The sequence below is a fragment of the Dipodomys spectabilis genome, unplaced genomic scaffold (assembly GCF_019054845.1).
Source record: "Dipodomys spectabilis isolate Male_0828 unplaced genomic scaffold, ASM1905484v1 ptg000004l, whole genome shotgun sequence".
Lineage (NCBI taxonomy): Eukaryota > Metazoa > Chordata > Mammalia > Rodentia > Heteromyidae > Dipodomys > Dipodomys spectabilis.
Window position 1 is genome coordinate 14,047,292 of NW_024870681.1, and position 26,877 is coordinate 14,074,168.

Below are 26,877 nucleotides of genomic sequence, written 5' to 3' on the forward strand. Positions count from 1 at the left end.
TTAAGTCTCCGATCTCAATCTTCTGAGTAACTAGGATTATAGGTATGAGCCACCAGCACCTGCCATATTTTTTTTAAACTTTCATTATCTAGCAGACATCTTTCCCTATAATCATTATCTCTACCTCTACTTCAGCTCTAGGTCTTTTCTGACCTAGACGTTGGCCACAACATTTTCACCAGTTTCCAAGTTTCCAGCCTTGCTCATTTTCAGGCCATCTGGCACTGAGCCACTACAGTCAGGCTGTATCATGTCCAAATCTGGGAGTTCACTCTTGAGCAATTGACAAAAGGAAAGAACTAATAAAATAAAACAAAATAAAGGAGTTTTATAGTGTTTACATGCAAAGGAATGAAAAGTCTTAAGACATCCCAGCATACACATGTTTATGGCTACAGTATTCACAATAACTGAACTGTGGAATACAGCAAATTGATCTTCAACTGTTGAATCAATAAAGAAAATGTGTATAGCATACTTTCCCTTATTTTGGCAACATTTTTTTTTTGTCAGTCATGGGGCCTGAACTCTAGGCCTGGGCACTGTCCCTCAACTCTTCAGCTCAAGGCTAGCACGCTACCACTTGAGCCACAGCCTTTTCTATTTCTGTAGTGCTGAGGAATCGAACCCAAGGCTTCATGAATGAGGGGCAAGCACTCTACCACTGAGCCACCTTCCTAGCCCTTGGCAACTTAAAATTTAAAGGTAGGTGTGTGTGTGTGTGTGTGTGTGTGTGTGTGTGTGTGTACATAGTATTTGATTGTAACCAGGGCACTGTTTGAAGGCAATAAGAGAGATGAGGAAGCCAGGGTCAGTGGCTTACAACTATAATCCTAGCTCCTCAGGAGGCTGAGATCTGAGAATCACCATTCTATGCCAGCCCAGGCAGGAAAGTCTATGACAATCCTTTCTCCATTTAACAACTAAAAAAAAAATCTAGATGTAGAGGTATGGCTCAAGTTGGTAAAGCACTAGAAGACTTGAGCAAAAAAGTTCAGGGAGAGTGCCCAGGCCATGAGTTCAAGAACCAGGACCAGCACAAAAAAAAAGAGGGGTGAAGGAGAGGGAAATAAATAATATTAACATATACTGCATCTACCCATAAAGATTGCATTGCATAAGGAATCTTACCGAAAGCTGTTAAATACAGGCAGTGGGGGATAGAGGAAAAGAGCAATGAAGGTGGCTGCTGTGATTAAATATTATCTATGCACATGTGAAAAGCTGTGATGTTCCATGGTACAATTAATGTACACTAAAAAAAAGAATGAGTGACAAGGAAGTAAATGGGGCCTCTTGGGAAGTGAGTAAGCAGCAGGAAAAGAGAAGGTGAGTAAAGGGAAAGAGGGTCGATGTGGTCAAAGTACTTTTGATGCATATATGAAAACAAGACAATAAATACCGTTGAATATTTTTTGGGGGGAGGGGTCCAGTCATGGGGCCTGAACTCTGGGACTGGGCGCTGTCCCTCAGCTCTTCAGCTCAAGGCTAGCGCTCTACCACTTGAGCTACAGCGTCACTTCTGGCTTTTTTCTGTTTGCTTATGTGGTGCTGAGGAATCGAACCCAGGGCCTCAGGCATGCAAGGCAAGCGCTCTACCACTGAGCCACCTTCCCAGCCCCACTGTTGAAATTTTTAAGGACAGTGGTGTATAAAAGAAAGTGATAAAGGGAGTGACATTGATGGAATACATTGCATGCATGTATGGAAATGTCACACACACACTCTCCATAAAGAAGAATGACATCACAGTTGCAGGAGAATGGACAGAACTGGATATCATCCTGTTAAATGAAATGTACCAGACTATGCAAGACAAATACTTTATGTTGTCTCTCGTGTGCAACCTAGAGAGCACCTCCCAAGGATGACATGTGTGTAAGTCAGGACTTACTTTAATTTTTGAGAGAGGGAACCTTGGAAAGGGGAAGAGTAAAATGAGAGGATGTGAAAGGGGATGAATATGAACTTATACATGTATGAAAATAGAATGATGACGGACCGGGAAGGCGGCTCATGGTAGAGTGCGTGCCTCACATGCATGAGGCCCTGGGTTTGATTTGTCAGCACCACATAAGCAGAAAAAGCCAGAAGTGGTGCAGTAGCTCAAGTGGTAGAGCTCTAGCCTTGAGCTGAAGAACTGAGGGACAGCGCCCAGGCCCAGAGTTCAGGCCCCATGACTGACCAGGAAGGAAGAAAGGAAGGAAGGGAGGAAGGAAGGAAGGAAGAAAGAAAGAAAGAAAGAAAGAAAGAAAGAAAGAAAGAAAGAAAGAAAGAAAGAAAGAAAGAAAGAAAGAAAGAAAGAAAGAAAATAGAATGATGAAAAACACACACCCAAAAAAAAAACTATTTGAAAAGACGAAAAAGGGTGCCAGAGGTTCACTACACTCCTGCAGTCATAGCTACTCAGGAGGCTGAGATTTGAGGCTCAAGATTCAAAGCCAGCCAGGACAGGAAAGACCCTGAGACTCTTTATCTCCAATTAACAATTCTCCCCCCACCCAAGCCAATAAGTGGAACTTAAGCGAAAATGCTAAGAGACAGCACCCAGGCCCTGAGTTGAAGCTCAGTACCAGCATAAAAAGAGAGTGGGTGGGAAGCAGGAAGAAGAAAGAGGAATAGAAGGAGTGAATTGGACTGCAGTACATTATATGCATTTGTGGGAATAGCACCATGAAAACCCTTTGTACAATTAATATATACTAATAAAGAGTTGTGGAAACAGTGTAGTATTGGCTCTCTGCCCCAGTTTTAAAAGAATTGAAGACAAAGAATGAAGTGTAGGAAAGGAGGATATGTTCATGTACCTGAAACCCTGACTAGTGGAAAAGGAATTCCAGGTGTCAACAAGACCCAGGGTGTGAAACAACTACTCAACCTGTTGACTAACAGACTAGCTTGGCCACCTACCCCATACACCAAGAGATAAACAGTAGAGATATACCAAGAGATAAATAGTAGAGAAGGGCAGAGAAGAGAGACCTCCCTGAAGGTGGCCTTGGGAAACAGGCATTGTTCCCATCTTCAGGAAATACTGACTGACACTTCCAGCTTACAGCTAGGAAGAGTCCAGGAGCTTGCACAGATAATCAGTTTTAAACACCCCATAGTCTGATCTTATCTCAGCCTGTGTTGGTGGAGCTCTGTCAAGATAACAAAGTCCTGACTGCCCTGGGGATGGGGGTGGAGAGTAAGTTTGCTCCACTCATCAAGATATTTAGCATCAGTCCTACTGTTCTGGAACCCAAGGTAGCTGTGGAAGAAAAAAAGACACAAGAGGAAAAAACAAAAAGGGTTAAAGAGGCAAAAACTAGAACCAGAGAGACAAACCGAAGAGAGTTAAGTAAGTGAATGGCATTTTCTTCTAACTCATTCCAATTCTATGAGAGGGTTAAAGGCCAAGCATCATTTTCTACAGTATTTACTTAACTAACTGCTAAGAGGGGGAACCTAGGAATCTTGGAATGGAAGACCTTAAAACTTTGTTTCCTGTGCCTTTGGTTGGGGAAGAGATAGATTAAGTATTTAGGTATTGCAGGTTTTTACACAGGTATTTCAGGCAAGATGAACATGCTTGTGTGCAGAGTTAAACAGGAGTCTGATCCAAAGATTTTAGACAAAGAAGACAGACGAAAAATGAAGTGAGGGGTCCAAGGCTTTATATGGGAAGTTTAGTCAATGTATGGCCCATTGAGGAGTCTGCGCTCCTTAGCAAAAGCGGTTTTTAAGTGAAAAAAAGAACTAGAAGCTAAATAAAATTATAGGAAGGGAGGAAGGAAGGAAGGAAGGAAGGAGGGAAGGAAGGAAGGAAGGAAGGAGGGAGGGAGGGAGGGAGGGAGGGAGGGAAGAAGGGAAGGAGGGAGGGAGGAAGGAAGGAAGGAAGAAAAAGAATGAAAAAGGAAAATTACCTCACTGGGGAGAAATAGATAACTAAAAAGCCATTATGTTCTTAGACTCCTTCAGATGAGAAAGAAATTGAGCTTTGTAATGGACTGACTGGTCCTCTCCGTCAGGCATACATTGAACCATCTTGGGTCCCAGGGTGGAATAGGGAGGGCAGGGGAGTCCATGAGGGAAAAGGAGGTCCAGCCCTTGAGAAGCTGGTGAGGGCCTACATTTTCACTTGCCTTCAACAGTCTGAGACAGACTGAAGTGGACACATACTAGGTGCAGTGCACATGTGGATAATATGGCCTAGTTTTAACTCTACTAACTGACAAAACAGACACATCATTTCGCAAGTTCCCTGCAAAGGAATCTCAGTTTGTAGATTAGACCATAAACGTAGGCACAAACAAACGGCAAGAACATAGCAGAACTTCCAACTATAATTCTAGCTCCAGCCCTTTATCAGACACGATGAAAATCAATGACAATGACAACCCAATTAGATCTGACCAAAAGTACAGCAAAAATAGTGTGTGTGTGTGTGTGTGTGTGTGTGTGTGTGTTCTGGTCCTAGGACCTGAACGCACATCCTGGGTATTTTCCCTGAGATTTTGTGTTCAAGAGTAGTGCTTTAGGACTTGAACCCATTCCACTTCCAAGTTTTTGCTGGTTAAGTAGAGGTAAGAGTCTCATGGACAATCTGGCTTTGAACCATGTCCCCCAGATCTTAGCCTCCTGAGTATCTAGGATTACAGGCAAGCAAAATGATTTTATATATCAAGAAGTCTACTAGAAGACTAGGCATGGTAGTGCATTCTGTAATCCTAGTACTGAGAGGGATTGAGGATTGTGAGATTTGAGATCAATTGATTAAAGAGTGAGGCTTTTATTCCCCCTGGTGCTTGTACTGAGGCTTGAACTCAGGGCCTCACTACCGCTTAAGCCAGGCCACACCTCTACTGCCAGCTTTTTGCTACTCAATTGAGATATGAGTCTCATGGATTTGTCTGTCTGGTCTGGCTAGGATTTACAGGAATGAGCCACTGGAGTCTGGCTGAAACCCTGTCCTAAAAATAAAAATCTATAAGAAGTCTGCATTTATATTTCTCATCATATATGAACAATGTCACCTTACCTATATATGGTGTATATATATATCAGTGTTTTATATTAATATGTATAAATATATGTATATGTAAATACAATGAATATGTATGTACACACATTTGTACTTTTGTGTGCATTTACATATATGTATGTATATGTACATATATATTTATATACTACATATAAATCTGTGTGCTATGTATGTATACATAGATTAGGTAGACAGATGATAGACAAATAGATATTCGATGGATGGCTAGATAGATGGATACTTAATATGGATAGATAGACTCAGAGATTATGTGTGAGTAAATAAATGTATGTGTAAGTATAGTTTAATAACATGAAGACAGACTTTTCAGCATAATTTAAGGTCATATAATATTTTAGCCCCCTTCTGGAGGATTGAACCCATGGCCTCCAGAGCATGCTGTTTAGTGCTCTTCCACTGTTATACCACCAGCCCTATAAATAACTCTTTTACTCATGAATTGATCAAGGACACTTCCAACTTTAGGGAGTTCCATCCAGGCATTTGACTGATAGGCCTCACATCCCCTTTAAGCCGTTTGCCACACAAAATTCCTCCTCTCTGACTCCCACATGTCCTTCCTCTTGATCCTTTGTTAAGTGACTTTTGCTGTTTGTGTGCTACTCCATGGGCCTTGTTCATTTTACAGTGCCTGAGTCCTTGGTAGGCTGAGAGCTTGATGTGCTCGCTGGTTGCTGATGGACCATGTGAGGATGTTGCCCGGTGGTGACCTCTAACTCACCTTGACAGACAACACTGGCACTTCCCTTCACCATAGAGCCATGGGAGGCCCCATCTGTGACTGCTGCCTATGCTGGGAATAGCTGGATGCTTGCCCGTGCTAAGAATCTGCCTGCATTCCATCTTCCAGATTGAACTCATCTCCTTCTGACAGAAGTCTGCAGGAGTGTGCAATGGTTCCTGAAGGTCCCCTGGATCAATGAAAGCAGTAAGCTTTATTTTCCTCTGGAGAGATAGAAGACGAGTGGGTCATTTGTCCCTGCTAATGAGCTCCACAGGTCTGAACACTAGGTAACACAGAGAGAAAAGGATTCACCAGACACCAGGGTGCTTTATCTGCTTTTGGTTCCTTATTTTCCAGAATATAGCCTATTCATTGTGTGGTATTAGGAGAGGAGAAAGACAATAAAGCTAGCCAGCCACAGTGGTCTGATTTAGAAGATCTTAAAGAAGGCTATAAGAGAGAGCTGTGGATTGATTGTCCATGCAGGAAAACAACACATAACCAAAGAAGCTGCTTATGAAGAATTAGGCAAAAGCTTACAAAATTTTTATTTTGTTCTCTTCCCTGGTGCCCACATCTACTTTCCAAACCTAGAGTTGGAAACTGGCAGAAAGTATTATCAGTTTAAAAATTCTTCCTTTGGGGCTGGGAATGTGGCTTAATGGTAGAGTGCCTAGCATGCATGAAGTCCTGGGTTTGACTCCTCAGTACTACCTACACAGAAAAAGCCAAAAGTGGTGCTGTGGCTCAAGTGGTAGAGTGCTAGCCTTGAGCAAAAGAAGCTCAGGGAGGGCTGGGAAGGTGGCTCAGTGGTAGAGCACTTGCCTTGCATGCATGAGGCCCTGGGTTTGATTCCTCAGCACCACGTAAGCAGAAAAAAAAAGCTGGAAGTGGTGCTGTGGCTCAAGTGGTAGAGCTCTAGTCTTGAACTGAAGAGCTGAGGGACAGTGCCCAGGCCCAGAATTTAGGCCCCATAACCAGACCCAAAAAAATAAAAATTTAAAAAAAAGAAGCTCAGGGACAGTGCCCAGGCCCTGAGTTCAAGCCCCAGGATTGGCAAAAAAATAATAATATTTTTTTTCTTACTTAGCAATGGAAAGTGTTGTCATGATGTATGCATATTGAAGTTCAACACAAGTCTGACAATCTTTTAAAATAGTTTCAGTACATAACCATCATATGGCCCACAAAAGTATTTGGACATAATTGCTTCATAATATTCCCCTGGAAACAGGAGATTAGGATGCCTTATGTTTGTGCCTACTGGGGATGCCTGAGGGCTTTGTGGCCAGAGGGCCTTGCCTGTATGCAGGGAAAGAAACAAAACTGGCTTCTGTAGACTGAGCAAGATGCTGTTCTTGCCATGTTTCTTATACCACAGTTCACTGGCTGCTGGAGACCAGCCTGTTACTGCAGCCAGATAGATACCTCATAGCTGGGAAATTGAGTTAACTTTCCTCCACCCATGAGATGTGCTCAGAGAATCAAACTGTTGTTGACAATGGCTTCAGGATCCACTGTCCTTGCAGGGCTAGTCCCAGAACCTCTTGCTCTAGGGTTGCAAAGGGACCTCAGGGCAGCCACAGTCTTTTCTTGCCCCAAAGGTCATTTTTGTCCCTAGTTGCATCATGGTGACCTGTAGAAAACAGGCTCCTTTGGCGATGTTCTACCCAGCTCTATGTTGTTTTTATTTTACTCATTTATTTTTGCAGTGCTAGGGATCAAATCCGGGGTCCCAATAAGATATGTAAGCACTCTATCACTAAACTACAAACCCCAGTCCTGTGTTATTTTCTAAAATCATGGTTTTTAAAAATCATGCCTGACAATGACTGAGAGGGAAAAGAGATAAATCTCTTAACATTACTTCTTGAAAACTACAAAACTAAACTAAGCTATTTAAAAACATATTCTCGGGACTGGAAACGTAGCTTTGTGGTACAGTGCTTGCCTAGCATACATGAAGCCCTGGGTTCAATCTCAGTACCACATAAACAAAAAAGGCTGAAGTGGCACTGTGGCCGAAATGGTAGAGTGCTAGGCTTGAGCAAAAGAAGCTCAGGGACAGTGCCCAGGCCCTGGGTTCAAGCCCCAGGATTGGAAAAAATTAAAATAAAAAAATTCTTAGAATTGGAGCATAGGGACTTGTGATACAGGGAAAATATAGCTAAAGGATGGTGTGTGTGTGTGTGTGTGTGTGTGTGTGTGTGTGTGTGTGTGTGTGTGTGTGTGTGTTATTAAGAGAAGGTAGCTTAGAAAGCCAGACATGCTTGTGCACATCTATAACCCCAGCACTCAGAGGGATAAGACAGAAGGATCTTGAGTTTGAGGCCAGCCTGGTTTACATATCATGTTCACAACCAGCCTAGGATACAGGGATACTTTAGACCTTACCTCAGTCAATCAATAATAAGCATAGACTAAATATATTTTATAGTATTTTAAATTTCTGTTTCATATAATTGTTTGCCATTCACATTGAATGTGAGGTGATGATAAAACCTCAGTACAATACTTTTCTGGTGATTAAAGAAAAGAAAGGTATGATGTAAGTAATATAGCATTTAAGGAAAAGGGGTAAGGCTGGGAATGCGGCTTAGTGGTAGAGTGCTTGCCTAGCATCTATGAAGCCCTGGGTTCAATTCCTCAGTACCACATCAACAGAAAAAGCCAGAAATGGCACTATGGCTCAAATGGTAGAGGGCTAGCCTTGAACAAAAAAAGCTCAGGGACAGTGCCCAGGTCCTAGTTCAAGCCCCAAGACTGGCACAAAAAAAGAGAGTAATTTTTGTTTTTAATAAAGCAGACTTTTCTGAAACCTTTATTTTTTTATTTTTTGTGTCAGTCCTGAAGCTTGAACTCAGGGCCTGGGTACTGTTCCTGAGATTTTTTGCTCAAGATTATTGATCTACCAGTTGAGCCACAGTTCCACCTTTAGCTCTCTCTCTCTCTCTCTCTCTCTCTCTCTGTGTGTGTGTGGTTAATTGGAGATAAGAGTCTGGCTTTTCCTGTCCAGGCTGACTTTGAACTGCAATCCGCAGATCTCAGACTCCTTAGTATCTAGGATTACAGGCATAAGCCACCAGTACCTGACTTCAAAAACTTTACGTCAGAATAAAAGATTATAAATATATGAACTGGGTGAAGTTGTGCATGCCTGCAATCCTAGCTACTCTAGAGGTAGACATAGAAGGATTGTAGATCAAGGCTGCATAGGCAAAAGTGTAACTCTATCTTAAACATAGCTAAAGCAAAAGGAGTTGAGATCATTGTTTAAATGATAGAATATTTACCTGGTAAGTATGAAGCTCCGCTGTCAAATCCCAGTACTGACAAATCCCCAGTAGCAAATAACAACAACTAAAACAGTGGCTCATGCTTGTAATCCTACCTACTCAGGTGATTGAGATTTGAGAATTAAAGTCTGTGAGGCTCTTATCTCCAATTAACTACCAAAAAGCCAGAAGTGGAGGTATAGCTTAAGTGGTAGAGCACTTAAAAACTAAGGGACGGCACCCAGTCTCTGAGTTCAAGCCCCAGTACCAACACACACACACACACACTTATTGGAAAGACAAAAAAGCAGTCAATTATCATTCCTGATTTAGTAACATATTAACTTATTGATTTTCACTAAGCATTGCATTGTTTATATTCACAGTCTATGGAGGAACAGAATAAAATGCAAAGTCTCTTAAGCCTCTGTCATCATCTGGTTCATCTCCCTAGAGACAGAACCAATGTTCCCAGATTTTGGTCATCATGCAAATATACTTTGAAACAAGTTTGCGTATGTTAAAAACATACTTCTCCACTTTTATACAAATAGTAGTAAGTAGTGCTCTTCATCTGGATTTTTGTCACCTATACTAGTTAGATTGCCTCTGATTTATTGGCAATCATCCCATGTCTCTACATGAAGACCCCCCCCCTCCTTTCACCCCACTGCTCTCTAACTCAAGGACACTTAAATTCATTCTAATATTTCATTATAAAAATACCATGCTCGATAATAATATGCATATGCTGTTTGTTAAAGTATTCGTATGAAGAAGCTTCTAGAAAAGTTGAGTGCTGAGTTAAAGGCCCATAGACATTTGCAAATATGACAGCCATTGCTAAATTCATTCAGTTCGACCAAATACACAACTTTCCTTGCTAGGTTCATACTATAGATGTCTATAGTCATCATATTCTTGAGAAATTGCATCTCAATGCGATTTTAATTTGTATATTTTTCAGCTTTTAGTGGCTTTTGTTGGCAATATGGAATTTGAGGACTCCTCCTTGATAGGCAGGGCCTCTACCAATTGAGCCATGCCCTCACCTCCATTCTGGATTTTTTTTTGGGGGGGGGTCCGGTCGTGGGGCCTGAACTCTGGGCCTGGGCGCTGTCCCTCAGCTCTTCAGCTCAAGGCTAGCGCCCTACCATTTGAGCCACAGCATTACTTCCTGCTTTTTCTGCTTATGTCGTGCTGAGGAATTGAACCCAGGGCCTCATGCATGTAAGGCAAGCACTCTACCACTGAGCCACCTTTCCAGCCCCTCCATTTTGGATTTTAAAAGATTCTTTTCCCACAGTGGTTGAATCATTTATATATGCAGTTCTTTCCCACATTCCCAAACTAGAAAATTTCCTGTTTTGAGCAACAAGCTCTTAATGTACTCTGCTGATAAAGTGTTTCATCAGTTACTGAGATTGTAATTACTCACACTACAGTATTTGAAGAGAGCCAGCATCTTGAACCTATGGCTTAGAAAGAAGGCTTTCCTGAACTCTGATTGATTCAATTTGATGGTCTTATTGTATCAGTAGAGATCAGCAGATGGTCACAAGAGTTTATTGGTAGCTCTTGCTTGATAAGAAATGTACTCATTACCTTGCCCATGTAATTGTAACCCCTCTGTACAGTATTTTCACAATTAAAAAAAAAGAGTTTATTGGTAGCTCTTCTGGAAACAAGCATGTTTAATCTTAATTTATAAAAGATACAATGTCTGCTAATGTCCAGGTTCGTGGATATTGTCATTGAAATGCTTCAATTACAGTGTATAATTTCTGTATGATACTAACCGTCATTGGCCTTGTGTATGTGCATGTGTGCCTATGTGTGTAAATGCCTGCATGTGTGTGTGTGTGTGTGTGTGTGTGTGTGTGTATAGAAACTGGACTTCTCATAATGATTCAGCCACTGTGGGAAAGATTCTGGTAGTTCTTCAAATGGTTAAATTAAACAGGGACTATAAGATCCATCAATTCCACTGCTAGACATGTACACAAGAGAACTAAAAACATGAAAACATGTCCCCAGGAGAACTTGTGCACAAATATTCACTTCAGAATTATTCATAGTAACCCCAAAAGTGGTAACAATCCAAAATATCTATCCAAGTACAAATATACAAATGTGCACTTTTTTTTTTTTTTTTTTGGTTGGTTGTGGGGCTTGAATTCTGGGCCTGGGCACTGTCCCTGCGCTCTTCAGCTCAAGGCGAGTGCTCTATCACTTGAGCCACAGCGCCACTTCCTGTTTTCTAGTGATCTATTGGAGATAAGAGTCTCACCACCTTTGCTGCTCAGGCTGGCTTTGAACCAAGATCCTCAGATCTCAGCCTCCTGAGTAGCTGGGATTACAGGCATGAGCCACCAGTGCCCGGCTCAAATGTGCACATTTGTAATTTGTATATCTCCAGGTATAGAAAGGGGTGAAGTACTGATACATGTTATGACCTGAGTGAACCTTTAAAAACATGTGAAAAGAAATTAGTCACAAAAGCCCACCAGATATATGGCTCCATTTATATGGAATGTACAGAAAAGGCAACTCTATTACAGAAGCCTGTAATCCTAGCTACAGAGGAGACTGAGTTCTGAGGATCTTGATTCAGCACCCACTCAGTCACACAAATGCTGGAAGCCCTTAGTGCCAATTAACCAGAAAACTTCTGAAAGTAGAGGTATAGCTCAAGTGATAGAGCTCTAGCCTTAAGCAAAAAAGCTAAGATTGAACGGTCTTGAGTACAAGCCTCAGTACCAGCACAAGCGAACAAATTAGAATGTAGATTAGTGGTTTGTTGCTTACTGTTGGGGTGGGATGATTGAGGGCCACTGGAGAATGACTGTAAAGAATATAGTATTTCTTTTGGGGTTGATGAAATTGCTCTAAACCCGATGGTTGTGATGGTTGCCCAACTTCCTAAATATTCTAAAATCTGATGTATTGTACACTTTCAGTGATCTAACTATAGCTTAGGAAGAATGGTTCAAGAAAGCTGTTATCAGTAAGATCCAATAAAACAAGTGTCAATAAACTCAAGCCAAATATTGTCCCTTGATGAACAACAAGACAGGCACCCAAACAACGAACTCTATCCATTACCTTCCCAGCCAATTCCCAAATGACCTGCTGTAACAGAAGCACTTTCTTGTTTTTGATTATCTTTCTTGATTACACCAGGTCTCACTGTGATCTCAAACTTGGTATCCTCAGGCCCTACTGTCCTACACGCTGGAGTTAAAGGTAGATACCTTGATGCCCCCACATACTTTCTTTTTCCCTTCGTTTATTTTACCCCTTCTTCCTTCTGTTTCTTCCTCTCTAAACTCAAAGTAGAGTTAGAACAGAGAATATATAATACAGAATCAGATTTGAGTGTAATTCCAGCAGCATAAGATCATATCTTTTTGAATATATTTGTATTTGGTCAGATAATAAGTAATACTATAAATATGACATTTCTTTGGGACTAGTGACTTATGAGTATGATACTTGCATTCTTTTATTTTTTATAAATAATGCTTATAAATATTTGTCTAAAAAGTTTATATGTATACATGACGATTACTAGCCCACCTGAATCTGGCTGAAACTTTGGTTCTTTTTATTTTATTTATTTTTTTGTGCCAGTCTTGGAGCTTGAACTCAGGGCCTGGATGCTTTCCCTGAGCTTTTTTGTTCAGTGCCAGCATTCTACCACTTGAGCCACATTTCTACTTCTGGCTTTCTGGTGGTTAATCAGAGATAGGAGCTGGCTTTGAACAAATATCTTCAGATGTCAGCCTCTTGAATAGCTAAGAATACAGGCATGAGCCACCAGTGCCTGGCTGAAACTCTGGTTGTTTTGATGGTAGAAATAGGTCAAACTTCGTACACGGCCTATATTTCCAGTTAAACATGGTGCTCAAATGATGCACAGAAACCTGCACAGCCCCGTGCCCATTAGTCATTAGCTGGCCTTATCTTGAGTCCTGGTCATTTGAGGGTGAATTGGAACTGAATTTTGCTCAATGTCAACTGCTGAGCCCTTAAAGGAACTGTCTGACCACTGTTTCAGCCACATGGAGGTATTTGAAGCTTCAGATTAATGTCCTACAGGCTGAATTTAGGTTTCTAAGGTGACATATTTTTGTAAGTTACTTTTTATTTTTGGAACAAGAAGTAAAAAATGTATTTTTTTTTTGGTTGGTTGTGGGGCCTGAACTCTGGGCCTGGGTGCTGTCCCTCAGCTCTTCAGTTTAAGGCTAGCGCTTTACTACGTGAGCCACAGCACTACTTCTAGGTTTTGATGCATATGTGGTGCTGAGGAATTGAACCCAGGGCCTCATGCATGCAAGGCAAGCACTCTACTACTGAACCACCTTCCCAGCCCAAAAATGTGTTCTTAATCTAACCACTGAGACATATTAAAGAGAAGCTAGCAAGCAGCAAGCCTTTCTTAACAAAGGCTCTCTAGGCAGGGGAGATATCAACATTACATGTCTCTCTCTGGACAGCATACTTTTATCTTTCCATGCTTTGCTCTTAGCAACAATGTTAATCTCTCATGCCAATCTTTTGGTGGGAAACAGTACCTAGCAGACCAGACTCTAAAGAGTTAGGCCCATTTGAGAATTTCTTTAAGGATCACCAATAGATGTGAATTTTCTGGTTATTTATACATATTGCCTAGTTTTCTTCCCATCTCCTCAAACATGATGCCAGTGCTATTATTATCTCCCAAAAGGTAAACTTCTTTTAAACAATTCTTTAAAAAATGTATAGCTTCAGTTATTAGAGGTACTGTAACAAAACAACATAGATTAGGGTGCTTATACAACAGAGCTCTATTTGTCCATAGTGCTAAGGATGGAAGCCTGAAAGTGATGGAAAGTTGATTTCTCCCAAGTTGATTTCTCTTCTTGGCTTGTGGTGCACTATCTTCTCCTATGATAGTCACCTAAATCTCCTTCTGTGTGTATCTGTGTTCCAGGCTCCTTTACAGGAACAGCAGTTGTATTGGATTAAGGCCAACCTATATGACTTTTTACATCTGAATTAACTATTTGGGGAGATATATGGTAATGTAATAATATATAACATATAATATATAATAATAAATTTGGTATTATTACATTGTTTTCTTTTTTTTTTTTTGGTTGGTCATGGGGCTTGGACTCTGGGCCTGGGCACTGTCCCTCAGCTCTTCAGTTCAACGTTAGTGCTCTACCCATTTGAGCCACAGTGCAACATCCGTTTTCTGGTGGTGTATCGAAGATAAGGGTCTCACAGACTTTCCTGCTTGGACTGGCTTTGAACCGTGATCACTCAGATCTCCTGAGTAGCTGGATAACAGGTGTGAGCCACCAGCACCTGGCTTGCCATTAAGTTTTATTATTTATTTATTTATATCTCTAAGCAGTTATACAAAGGGGTTTCAATTGAACACATCAGTTTCTGAGTACAGTGCATCTTGATTAATTACACCTTTGAAAAGCCTGTCTCCAAACACAGTCACAGTCCTGGAGGTTAGGAATTGGTGGTGTGTGTGGAAGGGAGTGGGGACGTGTAAACAAATGCAAAACACACATCTGCAAGAAAAATATAAACATATGAAAAGTAAGAAAGGATAGTTTTATCCTTTTAAACAAAGCCAAAGTCCTCTGTTGGTTTGTCCTATACTCACGTATTTCTTTTTGTAGTTTTCCTTTGTTGTTATTGTTGTAGGTGTGTGTGTGTGTGTGTGTGTGTGTGTGTGTGTGTGTGTGTGTATGAGTCTTGGAGTTTGAACTCAGGGTATGGGTACTGTCTTTTAGATTTTTTTGCTTAAGTCTGGTACTTTACTACTTGAGGTTTACCTCCACTTCTAGGTTTTTGGTGGTTAATTGGAGATAAGAATCTTGTGGACTTTGCTGCCTTAGCTGGCTTTGAACCTTGATTTGTAGTTCTCAGGTTCCTGAGTAGCTAGGATTACAGGCATGTGCCACCAGCACCCACCTTATCTTTGGTTCCTATCTTTTCATTTATAATACCCAAAGCAGTGTTAAGTATATGTCTGTTTCATCAGGAGTCCAGGATTATACAAATAACCCAATAACCTGGTTAGTTGCATATTGCTCTTAATTCAATTTTGCTTAATGCATTTGCTTAGATTTGCTTGTCACTTACATGTTTTTCTCACATTTTCACTCTCTCAGATCAACTTAAAAAAACTCACTTAAACTCTGTTTGAACAACTTGTACATACTTCAAGACAATAGTGGGAAAATGTAACTATTCCACTAGTTGCATAGCTTCAAGTATTTATTGCCTATGGGGGGATTTCTCTTAAATAAATATATATTTAGGTCTTATTAAAGAAATATGTTTCATTGCAAAAGGAGGTTTAATTTAAGCATCATACATGAACTGGTATGTCAATTACCCATGTCAAAGAATACAAGTAGAGAACTCTTGGTGCTTATAGGGTGAGAAAAGTCATCCTCCCTCCCTCCCTCCCTCCCTCCCTCCCTTCCTTCCTCCTTCCCTTCCTTCCTTCCTTCCTTCCTTCTTTCCTTCCTTCCTTCCTTCCTTCCTTCCTTCCTTCCTTCCTTCCTTCCTTCCTTCCCTTCCTTCTTCTTCCTTCCCTCCCTCTCCCTTTCCCCCTCTCCTTTCCTTCTTTCTGGCTGTCTGCATGCCTGTCTGTTTGTCTGTCTTGTACCAGTATTGGGGCTTGAACTCAGGGTCTTGAGCTCTTGTCTGGCTTTTTCACCCAGAGCTGGCTCTCTACTACTTGAGCCACATCCTCACGTTCACTATCCTTCCTTCCTTCCTTCCTTTTCTGGTTACTGGAGACATGAGTCTCTTGGCTTTATCTGATCAGGCTGGCTTTGTACTTTGATCTTCAGATCTCAGCCTCCTGAGTCAGTAGGATTACAGAAATGAGACACTAGGTCCCAGCATCCAAGCCATTTACTGGCAGCACTCTGAATTCTAGGAACTGCAAATAAGAAATGAGATGACACACAGCACAATCACCATCAGATAATAGGAGCAGGTTAGAAACACTAGTGCAGGCATCAGAATAACTTTCTGAAGATTGCTTAATAAAACTGTCTGATATCTGGTTATCTTGCCTCTAATGTCTGCTGGTGACAGGATACAGCATTTGGAACATGGCCATCAGATTTGAGGAGGGGACTATTATACCATTTCTCAGTTTGCCAAAGTTTCCAAGCCAATGGAATTACTATATTGTATGGGGAGGGAGTTCCTTATTACTCTGCATCCATTTCCCCCATAATTCTGGGCAAGCTGTATTTATGTTTTGATAACCACCTTCTAAACTGCTCCCGTTCCTCTTCTATGAGCATTAGGCAGGAGATGAAGATAGAATTTTAGTCTATATTCTGTGCTGAACAGCTTGGATGGATTTATTGGGGAGGGGGGGAAACAGTACTGAAGCATGAACTCAGAGCCTGAAACGCTGTTCCTTAAGCTTTTTTTTTTTCCTGCTCAAAGCTAGCACTCTACCAGTTGAGCCACAGCTCCACTTGTGGCTTTTTGGTGGTAACTTGGAGATAAGGGTTTGAGGACTTCTTTCTTTGAACCTCAGCCCAGATCTCAGCCTCCTGAGTAGCTAGGATTACAGTGACAGCCCTGGGGTCTTCTAGCCCTCCTTCCCCGCAACCTCCTCTGACACTTAGTCTGGGCCAGGGTTGGTACCACAGCTGAAGCTGATTTTCCTCGGGAAGTGACGAATCAGAGACTGGACACGGAGCACCGCACTGAGACAGATGGCTTTCAGTGTTACCATTCTGATGTTGGGTTCTGAGTTTCCAAGGACTGTCCTACTTTTAGGGGATCCTAGGCCTCTGTAGGCATGATGGAAGCTACCAATCTGCTCTTCTCCCCCACGCTTCTGATTCTGCACACCACCAGGGCCGGAGACTGCCTGGCACACCCGCTGTCTGACCCAGGTGGGGGGCTGTCTGTCTGGGCCAGGGAAGCTCATCACCCACAGCGCCTGGCTGTGTGTGGGTCCTGGCGGAGGCGTGTCCGGGGAGGCGTGGCTTGCGCCGCTCCGGGGGCGTGGCCAGGGGGCGTGGCCGGGGCGGGCGCACGCCGCGCCCTCGCCAGTGAGAGAGGCCGAGCTTGCTGCATTGCAGCCGCCGCGGCGCCGCTCGGCTCCTCACTCCCAACAATGGCGGCTCCGAGCCCGAGCGGCGGCGGCGGCGGCGGCGGCGGCGGCGGCGGCGGCGGCGGCGGCTCCGGGGGTGGCAACGCCAGCGGCATCCCGGGTCCTGGAGGGTCTCCGGCGCCCGGCCACCCGGCCGTCAGCAGCATGCAGGGTAAGGACGGCGGGCGCGCCGGGCCCCGGGCGCCCAGGCGCGGTGGTCAGTGCGGTCGCGGCCTGTCTCTGCGCCCGCGGACGCTCCCCCCCACCCCCGGCACCCGGCACCGGCAGCCCGCCGGACCCCGGCGCCTCCTCACCTCTCCCCGCCCGCTCCCGCCTTCCCGGCTGCTCGCTCGGCCCGCCGGCCGCAGCCTCGGGGCCCGGCCTGGGTCCCGAGGCTGCGGCCGGCGCAGGCCCCGGGCTGCGGCCTCCGCTTGCTCTCGGCCCTCGGCCCTGCCCGGGCTTCCCCGCCGGCCCTGTGGGGGGCCCACCTGGCCCGGGGACCGCTCCCCCTTCCAGACCGCCGCTTACCTGGCGCCGATCGGACCCCCGTTTCCGGGATCCGAGGCGCACCCCCCCCCCCTTCCCCTCCGCCCGGGCCTCGCTCGGGTCCGTCCCGGCGGCCACGCAGGTAAGGCGGCGGCGTCCCGGCCCCCGAGCCCCTCGGCCCCCGCCGCCCCAGAGGGCCCTTCTCAGGCCCATCTTGCTTCTCAGATCGGGCTGAGTTGGGAGCAGACAGCCGGGCTGACCTCCGGGGGGGAGGACCCCCCACCCCCCACCCCACCCCGAGGTGCTGCGGGGAAAGCTGCGTTTCCAAAGTTTTGCCGGCTGTCGGTGATCTCGGAGGACCTGTGCGGGGGGAGGGGGGGTCGCCCAGGCCTGTGCCACCTGTGAGGTAGGTAGACAGCCGTGGCCTTGGTCTGTGTCAAGCCGGAGATGGGTGCTAGCTAGCATGCAGACAGACAGAGAATTCCAGAGTGGATTTGGTTTAAATGGAGACACTCAGAAACAGAACGTGGTGGTGGCGGGGGGGGGGGGGGGGGGGGTGTCAAAGGGTTAGTGTGGGATGCTCAGAGATGCTCTGCTGTCCTCATGAAAGGCCTTTCCCACTGGGATGGAGGATGAGTTGACAGGGGGCCTGAGACTATTAGGAACCATTTACTTAAGTTTACTAGGGGGAATTTTGAATAGTAATCCTTAAAAAAAAATAATTGTGCCAGTACTGGGGCTTGAACTTAGCTCTATGCATCATCACTTGAACTACAGCTCCACTTCTGGCCTTTTGGTGGTTAATTGGGAATAAGTGTCTCATGGTCTTTCCTGCCCCAGGCTGGCTTTGAACCTCGGTCCTCAGATCTCAGCCTTCCTGAGTAGTTAGGATGACAGGTGTGAGCCACCGGTGCCCGGCAATACTGCTATTTAAAAAAGAGAGCATCTGAGAGATATCTTGACCACTTTAGCAGAAGACTTTGGATTGTTAGCAGAACTGGTTGGGTATCCTCGGTAATCACTAGGACCCCTGGTTACTTCTTGATCCAACTGTTCCTGAAGGGTTCCTTTTGTTTCGTTAGGGGCCAGCAGACATATGTGGGCTATATTGTGTTTTGCGAAAGCATGCTGTGATTTAGGTAACAGAGATGGGGATTTTACTCCTCTTTACTGCCCTCTCTATAAGGTAAATTTAGACTGCATTAAAACAACTGTGATTGGTAGATTGGCTGGATGATGTCAGAGGTCCGATGACACGTCCTGTGCAGGCCCTACGCTAATGAATTCAAACCGAGTTAGTTTTGGATGGTTGCTATGTCACACAGCACACTGACAAGGGGGAAGTACAAGACTGATTTCCTGATCTTACAGCTTCACAATCTAGTTGGTGTTAGGAGTAAATGAAACAGCAATCCAATGGTAGTTTAGGATTTATGACTTGTCCAAAACGGGTGGCTTGTAAGGCTTACAAAAGTATTTCAGAATTAGATTTTTGGAGGGGATTTTGAAAAAGCTGTATAAATTTGAAAAGCTGTATACATTTGTTTATTGTGCCCAAGACTGGGGCTTGAACTCAGGGCTTGGTTGCTGTCCCTTGGCTTTTGTGCTCTACCACCTAAGCCACAGATCCACTTCCAGCTTCTTGGTGGTTAGTTAGAGATAAGGTTCACTTGGATTTTACTGCCTTGGCCTGGCTTTGAACTAAGTTCTACATATCTCAGTTTCCTGAGTAGCTAGGATTATAGGTGTGAGCCACCAACACTTGACTTTTTATTTTTCACTGAAGGTAATTTTTTGTTGTTGTTGTTGGTCGTGGGGATTGAACTCTGGGCCTGGGCGCTGTCCCTCAGCTCTTCAGCTCAAGGCAAGTACTCTACCACTTGAGCCACAGCACCACTTGACTTTTTATTTTTAAGATGGGGTCTTGTTCTCTTATCTGTGCTTTTATGCCAACTCCTCTTTCCTCTCACAGTCTGCTTCTACTTCCTATCTGAAAAGCTGTCTTTCTGAGAGCTAATGCCTGTGCTCTTCCTTTGCTCATCATTTAATTGTGGACTTGTGGGATCCACAAGTATCTTGCTCAGTATACACTGGACATCCTTCTGTGGTCAAACACAGTGCTGGGCACTGGATAAAAATGCATACATTTTCATGGCTTGACCTAAGTGACCCAGGAGTAGTCTACATTGGTCAACACTGTTTATATCATAAAGCTTAATTGAGGAGAACTCTGGAGTCCTGGGTCTTATTGGCCTTACCAGGACTTATGCATTTTATGAATATGAACAAGGTACTTAACCTCTCTAAGCCTCAGTTTAGTTTCTCAGTTGGAAAGCAAGAGTACTGCTTATCTTTCAAATACTTTGGGAATGCATTTATGCATTGTACATATAGTAAGGATGCAGCACAAGTAGCTGGTGCCCTTAGTAATAATCTTGCTACTTCCCAAGTGCCAAACTTGGGAAGCTTTTTACCTTTACCTGTCAGTTCTTTCACCTTCATTATTACTAGGTCCCACTCTTTCAACCTGTGGATGTCACCATTTTCAGTATGGAACAATTCCTTTCCTAGACTATTCTGGAGGATTCTTTATTCTCAGTCAGACTTCACATACATCTTTCTTGGATCTGACGATTCTCAGATGGTTATAGTGAAAATGATAAGAAGTAGAAGTCACAGATTTGCTCTGCTTTTTCTTTTTAAAAGTGTTGTGTAGATGAATTACAGTGAGTTTGATTTGTAACAGTTATTCAGTTACATTGTCATACTAGCACTTGTGGGTTTCTTCATTTTCTTTTCCCTCCCTTCCTCCCTTCCTTCCCTCCTCCCTTCCTTCCACCTTCCTTCCTTCCTTCCCTCCCTCTCTCCCTTCCCTCCCTCCCTCCCTTCCTTTCTCTCTCTCTCTCTTTCTCTCTCTCTCCTTCCTTCCTTCCTTCCTTCCTTCCTTCCTTCCTTCCTTCCTTCCTTCCTTCCTTCCTTCCTTCCTTTCTTTCTTTCTTTCTTTCTTTCTTTCTTTCTTTCTTTCGTACTCCTTTACCACTTAAGTCAAACACCAGCACAGGAGTTGTAACTTCTAATCTGGTAATTTTTTTTCTCTTAATGTTCTTATCATTGTCCCTCAGATAATGGAAAGAGTTGTTAATTTTGTTATTCCTCAGGTATTTGTATATTTTTGTTCATTCTGCCTCTTTTTTTAAACAAGTTGAATAGTTTTTAATACTTTGGTTCTTTGGTGACTAAAACTATCAAAATGTATGGTTCTTTGGTGACTATAACTGTCAAAATATAGGTCAGCTTGTCATGTGAGGAAAATAGTTTTATTTAAAACAAAAAACAAAAAACACTCCACATTAGGACAAGTTTGCTTTTCAGGAGAAAAGATATCCAAATGAAGTACTATGAGACCACAGTTTTATTCCTAATAGTTCAATAATACTTGGTCATTGTAGGTAAATGAACTGAGAGGTTGTGTAGTAGAGTACTATAGTGTGATTGTTTAGTCCATGAAACCCCAACCTAAAGTATGGGATTGACTTGTTAGTATTTGAGAATCTTCGTAGATTTTCTATGATGGCAAATAAAAAACTTGGTTGATGTAGCTAGGATAATGGAAGCCTGTGAAAAGAAGTGGATCCCACGTAATTAATCTCAGGTGGCATAGCCTATCAAGGTGAATAGAGCTAGCTCTCCAGTGGAGAGTTCAGCAGCTCTGTAATGGAACTGCAAAGGCAGGCTACCTTCTTCTGCAGCAATAGCTTTATCTTTGCCTGTAGTAGTGTTTTAGAAATGAAAACATTTTGAAATGGGAGAACCTTGAGTTTGGACCCAGGAAACCAAGGCTCAGAAAACTGCTCTACCAAGCATAAACTCTGCATCTTTGGGGGAAATTACCTTATTTTTCAAAATTTTAGAGTTTCTGATCCATTAAAACAGGGATAAGAAAGTAACGAAAGAAAATAATTGGCTGTGCAAATTACATTTTTAATGTATACAAAAAGTGCCTTGAAAATTACATATCTAAGTATATAGTGATTGTTAGACATGTTTGCCTATTCTTGTTGGCTAGTCACTTAAATTTAAAAGAGCCCTCAAACATCAGAAGTTAAGGACTTAAGTCTGAGAGAAAAATAAAGTGTTTGATGAAATGTTACCCAGGGAACTGAGAAATACCACTTAATTTTTTGTTTGTCTGTTCTGTTGGGTGCTAGTAAGTACCAGGGCTTCTACTTAGGACTTGCTTGGCTTTTTTGCTCTAGGCTGTTTTACTCATCTATCATGTGAACCACAGCTCCACTTCCAAAAAATGTTTTCTTAAAGTGGTAAAAATTTGTGTGTATGTATTTGTGTGTGTGTGTGTGTGTGTATTCTTTTATTCTCCTAAGACAGTATCACTATGTAGTGTAGGCTGGCCTCAAACTTTCAGATTGACTTCAAACTTTGAATCTTTCTTGCCTTAGCCAGCTTCCTGAGTGCTAGGATTATAGACATGCAACCCTAGGTTCACCTTAGACTCTACCATCAATTCTGGAAAATGCTAAACCATTTGTAAGTACTTTTTAAGGAAATAGATACAAAGTATCTGTGTCTCTGATTCTTGAAATGTGTTGATCTTTTCTCTTAGGACTTAAATATTGTCTGATAGTCCAAAACTTCTGGTCCAGTCTTCACATATTTCCCCTTAGCTGAGCATGTTATTGATTAAGGTGGTTTTGGCATAGTTAGTCCCTTTCAAAAATTAGGGAACTAACATTTAGTCACTGTGTTCTCATAAAGGAGGGTTTTTACTTGTCTATTTGCCTTTTGTCGGCTTCTTTTCCCTTCTTAGCTTTTCCCTTATTACATGACTGCATACAGGTTCTCTGAGCTCTATTTAAGTCATTTTTGGCTGTTCAAATACCATCAAAGAAGCTTTACCGGAAGTGATGCACATTCAGTAGACACATAATTGGAAGCTCCAGGTTGCTTTTTTGCTGTCTCTTTGTGCTACCCTCTTCTAAACGGTCTGAATGGTTATAGTGGCAATTTGAATTCAGAGGCACTTTGAGTGGGAATCTGCAAATAAATAGAAAACTTTGAGTCAGGCATTGGCTCAGGATGCCAGTGTCGATTTCAAGAGAAATAGCATCCTTTTAGCAATATATATTTAATGCATTTCAAAAGTTAATACCGTATGTTCCATTCTGACTAAATTTGTCATCAAATGACTGTTGTGCTGATGGACATGCCTAGCCTTTTACTCCCTGAAGTCCTACTGTATCTTCACATTCAGCCAAAAAGTATTCAAGGGCAAGAAGTCTTGTGATGTACTTAATTACAGCCACACAGGGAAAGGGAGCATTGGCTAGTATGTTAGTGCCCATCAAGATGGGTCAGGAGGACTGAGTGCCAGAGGAAATTTTCAAACTATATTGTTTCTCAATTGAATCCTGCACACAGAATTTTCAAAAAGGCGAGACAAGACATACCTTGAATGCATTCTGCATATAGGTTGCACTTATGTCTTCTTATTGCTTGGCTTTGCTAAAAAAACAAATGACACCTAGTAAGACATGGAACTGCTTTGGGCATTTCTCTGGAATCAAACTGAGATGCTTGTTGGAGGGTGTTTGGTTGTTAGTCCTCAGGACACCAGGCTGTGCCTAGGAAACATGTGGCTAAAGCATTCTGTCAGAAAAACAAAGTATCTTTTTTCTTGCTCATTTCACATTATATCAGTCATCAAAGACTTCTGTGACTTCAAAAGCTTTCTTTGATTGTTTTTTTCAGTACTGGAACTTGAACTCAGGGCCTAGGAGTTGTCCTGAGTGTTCTGGCTCAACCTGTGCCACACAGCTCGACTTCTAGCTTTTGGTAGTTATTTGGGGATATGTGCCTCAGGTTTTCCTGCCTGTGCTTACTTTGAACTGTGATCCACAGATCTCAGTCTCCTGAATGGCTAGGATTACAGTAATGAGCCATTGGCACCTGGTCCCAAAAGCGTTTTATATTTTTGCCAGTCCTAGAGTTTGAATGCAGGGCTTGGCATTGTCCCTGGGCTTTTGCTCAAGGCTAGCACTCTACCACTTGAGACATAGTGCCACTTTTGGCCTTTTCTGTGGTACTGAGGAATCGAACCCAGGGCTTCATGCATACTAGGCAAGCACTCTACCACTAAGCCACATTCCCAGCCCCTCAAAAGTATTTTAAAGGTTCTACTTTGCAGAAGTATTATCAGATCCCACAGTTGGAAGCCTTCTGTTATTTTGGAGTGCCATTCACAAACCCCAGGTGGTTTACCTTGTTTCTGATCCACTATCTATAAATTGGAATTCCCAACCAAGCTTGAGTTCTGAGAAACATGTTTGCCAGTTTATAAAGAATATTACAAAAGCTAAAGATAAACTACAGATGAAAAGATGTATTGGGCAAGATGTGAGGGAGCTTACCTGCCTGGAACCTCCATTCATTCAGTTCTCTGGAAGCTTTTTGAACCCTGTCCCTTTGGGGTTTTATGGAGATGTCATTGCCTATCTAATGCTAATGCTCTTGTTGGGAAAACCTAGCAAGGCCTGTCTGCTTTAGCATTTTGGCTTCTCTTCTCTCTGTGCACCAGTCCTGCCCCTATGCTTGGAAGGGAACCCAGACCTAAGGCCTCATGCATGCCAAGCAGAAACTCTACCTCTGACCTGTACCTTTATCCCTTATCCCCCCAGCAGAGAATTGCTTTATGGCTATCTCCAAGATCGAAAGGCCAGGCAAAATTAAGAGTTCTAAGAGCCTCATGTGTGGAAGAGAAATTCTAGTTTCTGTGTCCTGACCTGGGGAGGGAGCCATGAGCCAGGAACTGTACATGAAACCAAAAAATATGCATTTTAGTTAACTTTGTTGATTCATCACTGATTACAGAATGGGTTCTGAGATTGGATTTTTGCCCTTAAACTAGGCATTGCTTTTATTGTATTAAAATAGTTATTGTTGACAGTCTACCATTTGTAGTCACATGGAACTTAAACAATTCTCATGTGTGCTGGGTGCCAGTGGTTGACACTCAGGAGGCTGAGACCTTGAGGATCAAGGTTAGGGAACACCCCAGACAGAAAATTCTCCAAGACTCCATCTCCAATTAACCACTGAAAATGCTGGACTAGAGGTGTGGCTTAAGTGGTAGAGCACTGACAGTTCTTTACCTGGTACCAGCACACACACACACACACACACACACACACACACACACACACACACGCACACACACACACACACACACAGAGCCAGACACACACACACACACAGAGCCAGACACACACACACACACACACACACACACACACACACACACACACACACACACACAGAGCCAGAGCCAGCTAGTGAGCTAGAAAGAGAGAGAGGGGAGAAAGAGTGGGGAGAGGGGAGGGAGAGAGAGAAAGGGAACAAAACAACCAAAACATACTGATTCATTGATTTATGTAGTTCTGGGACCAAACCCAGCACTTTGTGCATGCCAGGCAAGTGACCTACCAATATCCTTCTTTTCTATTTATTGTTTACTTTATTCTGCAACTTTCTTTTTGGTCATACACCCTTAAATATATATCTAACTACTGGTTTTTCATACACTTCTCAAGTTTAGTTTTCATGCTCCCTTCCTCATTTATACTGCCATTTTGTGCACCTCTTCTTAGCTTTTTTTTTTTTCCTCTTTGCTACCTGGTAACAACTACTCAGGCTATTCAGAGCTGCAAAAGGAACAATTGCCTTAGAATTGTTTCAGCAGCCTCCTCTAGTTGTGGTGAGAGGTAAGATTTTTCCTTCCTTCTCCTATGGCAAGCTTCTGAGCTTATAGAAGCCCCTAGTGCCCTCTCTCCTCTGATGCTGGCAGAGAAACCCTTCCTTCCTGAGTTGTACTCTGCTCTTTTTGCCTGGAAAGAGGCTGGCTGGCTTTTAGTTTGGGTTTGGCTGGATTTCTTGATTTTCTTCCTGGATTCTCTTCCTGCTGCACTTGGGAAGGAGGCTGTGCAGCAAGTTGACCTGTCTGGTAAAGACAGGTCAGTGTCTTGATGTCCAGATTTGCCCCGAACTTGTTTTCCATGAAGTCTCTCTCCACTGCTACTTCCTACTTGTTTGCATGGTTAGCAAGTCAGAAGTGGCTGCTTCCATGGTGCACCTAAGGACCCTCTGTGTCAAAGTAGCCACGTTAGCATTTTTAATTTTTGTACATTAGGAATGATCACTGTCTTCTTAGAATCCTAAAAATCATGGTATCCGGACAGTTAAATATACTTGTATCTACTTAAACATATCCTCTCTTTAATCATGGCTCTTCGTGTTACATATTTTGATTGAATTTGTATAAACAAACTTACTTTATTTTCCCTACAACAGTAATATATACAAGCATAGGTAGAAGGGAACCCAATAAGCTAAGAAATGAAAGAATCTTTTATAAGGGTTTTGGACTTTTTTTGAGGGGGGGTGGAGGCCCAGAATATCAGTATGTCATCCAGGTTGGCCTCAGACTCATGATTCTTCTGACTCCTGAGTGCTAGAATGGACAGTCTTCACCAGCGTGCCCAGCAATGACTTTTGTTTTAAATAACTTACTTCGCTAGATTCCCGGATCCAAAAGAGACTCCAAGACACCCAGTTTAAAGGAGCTTGGAACTTCATTACAGCCGCATTGGGTAGTCTTCCTGGGAAAGTAGGAGCCCTGAACTCAGGGTAGGATGGGTTTTTATAGGGTTAGGTTACATAGAGTTACATAGACGAGCCATGCAAGGCAGGTTTGGCACATTTTCATTGGTTATGGTTATGTGACCTTTAACTTCATTTGTTCTTTATGGTAAATATCATACATAATAATTTGCAATAGGCAGCCCATAGTGGGACCACTCGGTGGTGGTCTGCAATTGGAAGACAGTGGCGATGTCGCCTGTGGGCTTAAGGCCTTGCTACTGAGGCAAGCGAGCAAGGTTGCAGAAACAACACATAGCCTTGAGTCACAAGAGCATAGCAAAACATAACCTTGACTTGGTCAGCATGACCAGTACTATCAATGCTATTGACACTATTACAGCAACAACAACAACAATAATATAATAATAATATTACTATTATTATTATTATTATTTTGTCAGTGTGGGGCTTGAGTGATGTCTCTGTGCTCTTCAGCTCAAGGCTAGCGCTCTGCCACTTGAGCCTCCGCGCCACTTCCGGTTTTCTAGTGGTT

At 43.0% G+C, this 26,877-nt stretch overlaps 1 protein-coding gene across 2 annotated transcripts in view; it reads left to right on the top strand.

Annotated features, from left to right (window-relative positions):
* The first annotated feature begins 17,187 nt into the window (after positions 1-17,187).
* Positions 17,188-26,877, top strand: part of Map2k4 (mitogen-activated protein kinase kinase 4) — a 99,000-nt gene continuing 89,310 nt past the window's right edge. For both annotated transcript variants that reach the window (XM_042693546.1, XM_042693547.1), the window contains exon 1: positions 17,188-17,358. In XM_042693546.1, coding sequence (XP_042549480.1) covers positions 17,211-17,358 — 148 coding nt within the window. In that variant the 5' untranslated portion in view covers positions 17,188-17,210. The remainder of the gene's footprint in view (positions 17,359-26,877) is intronic.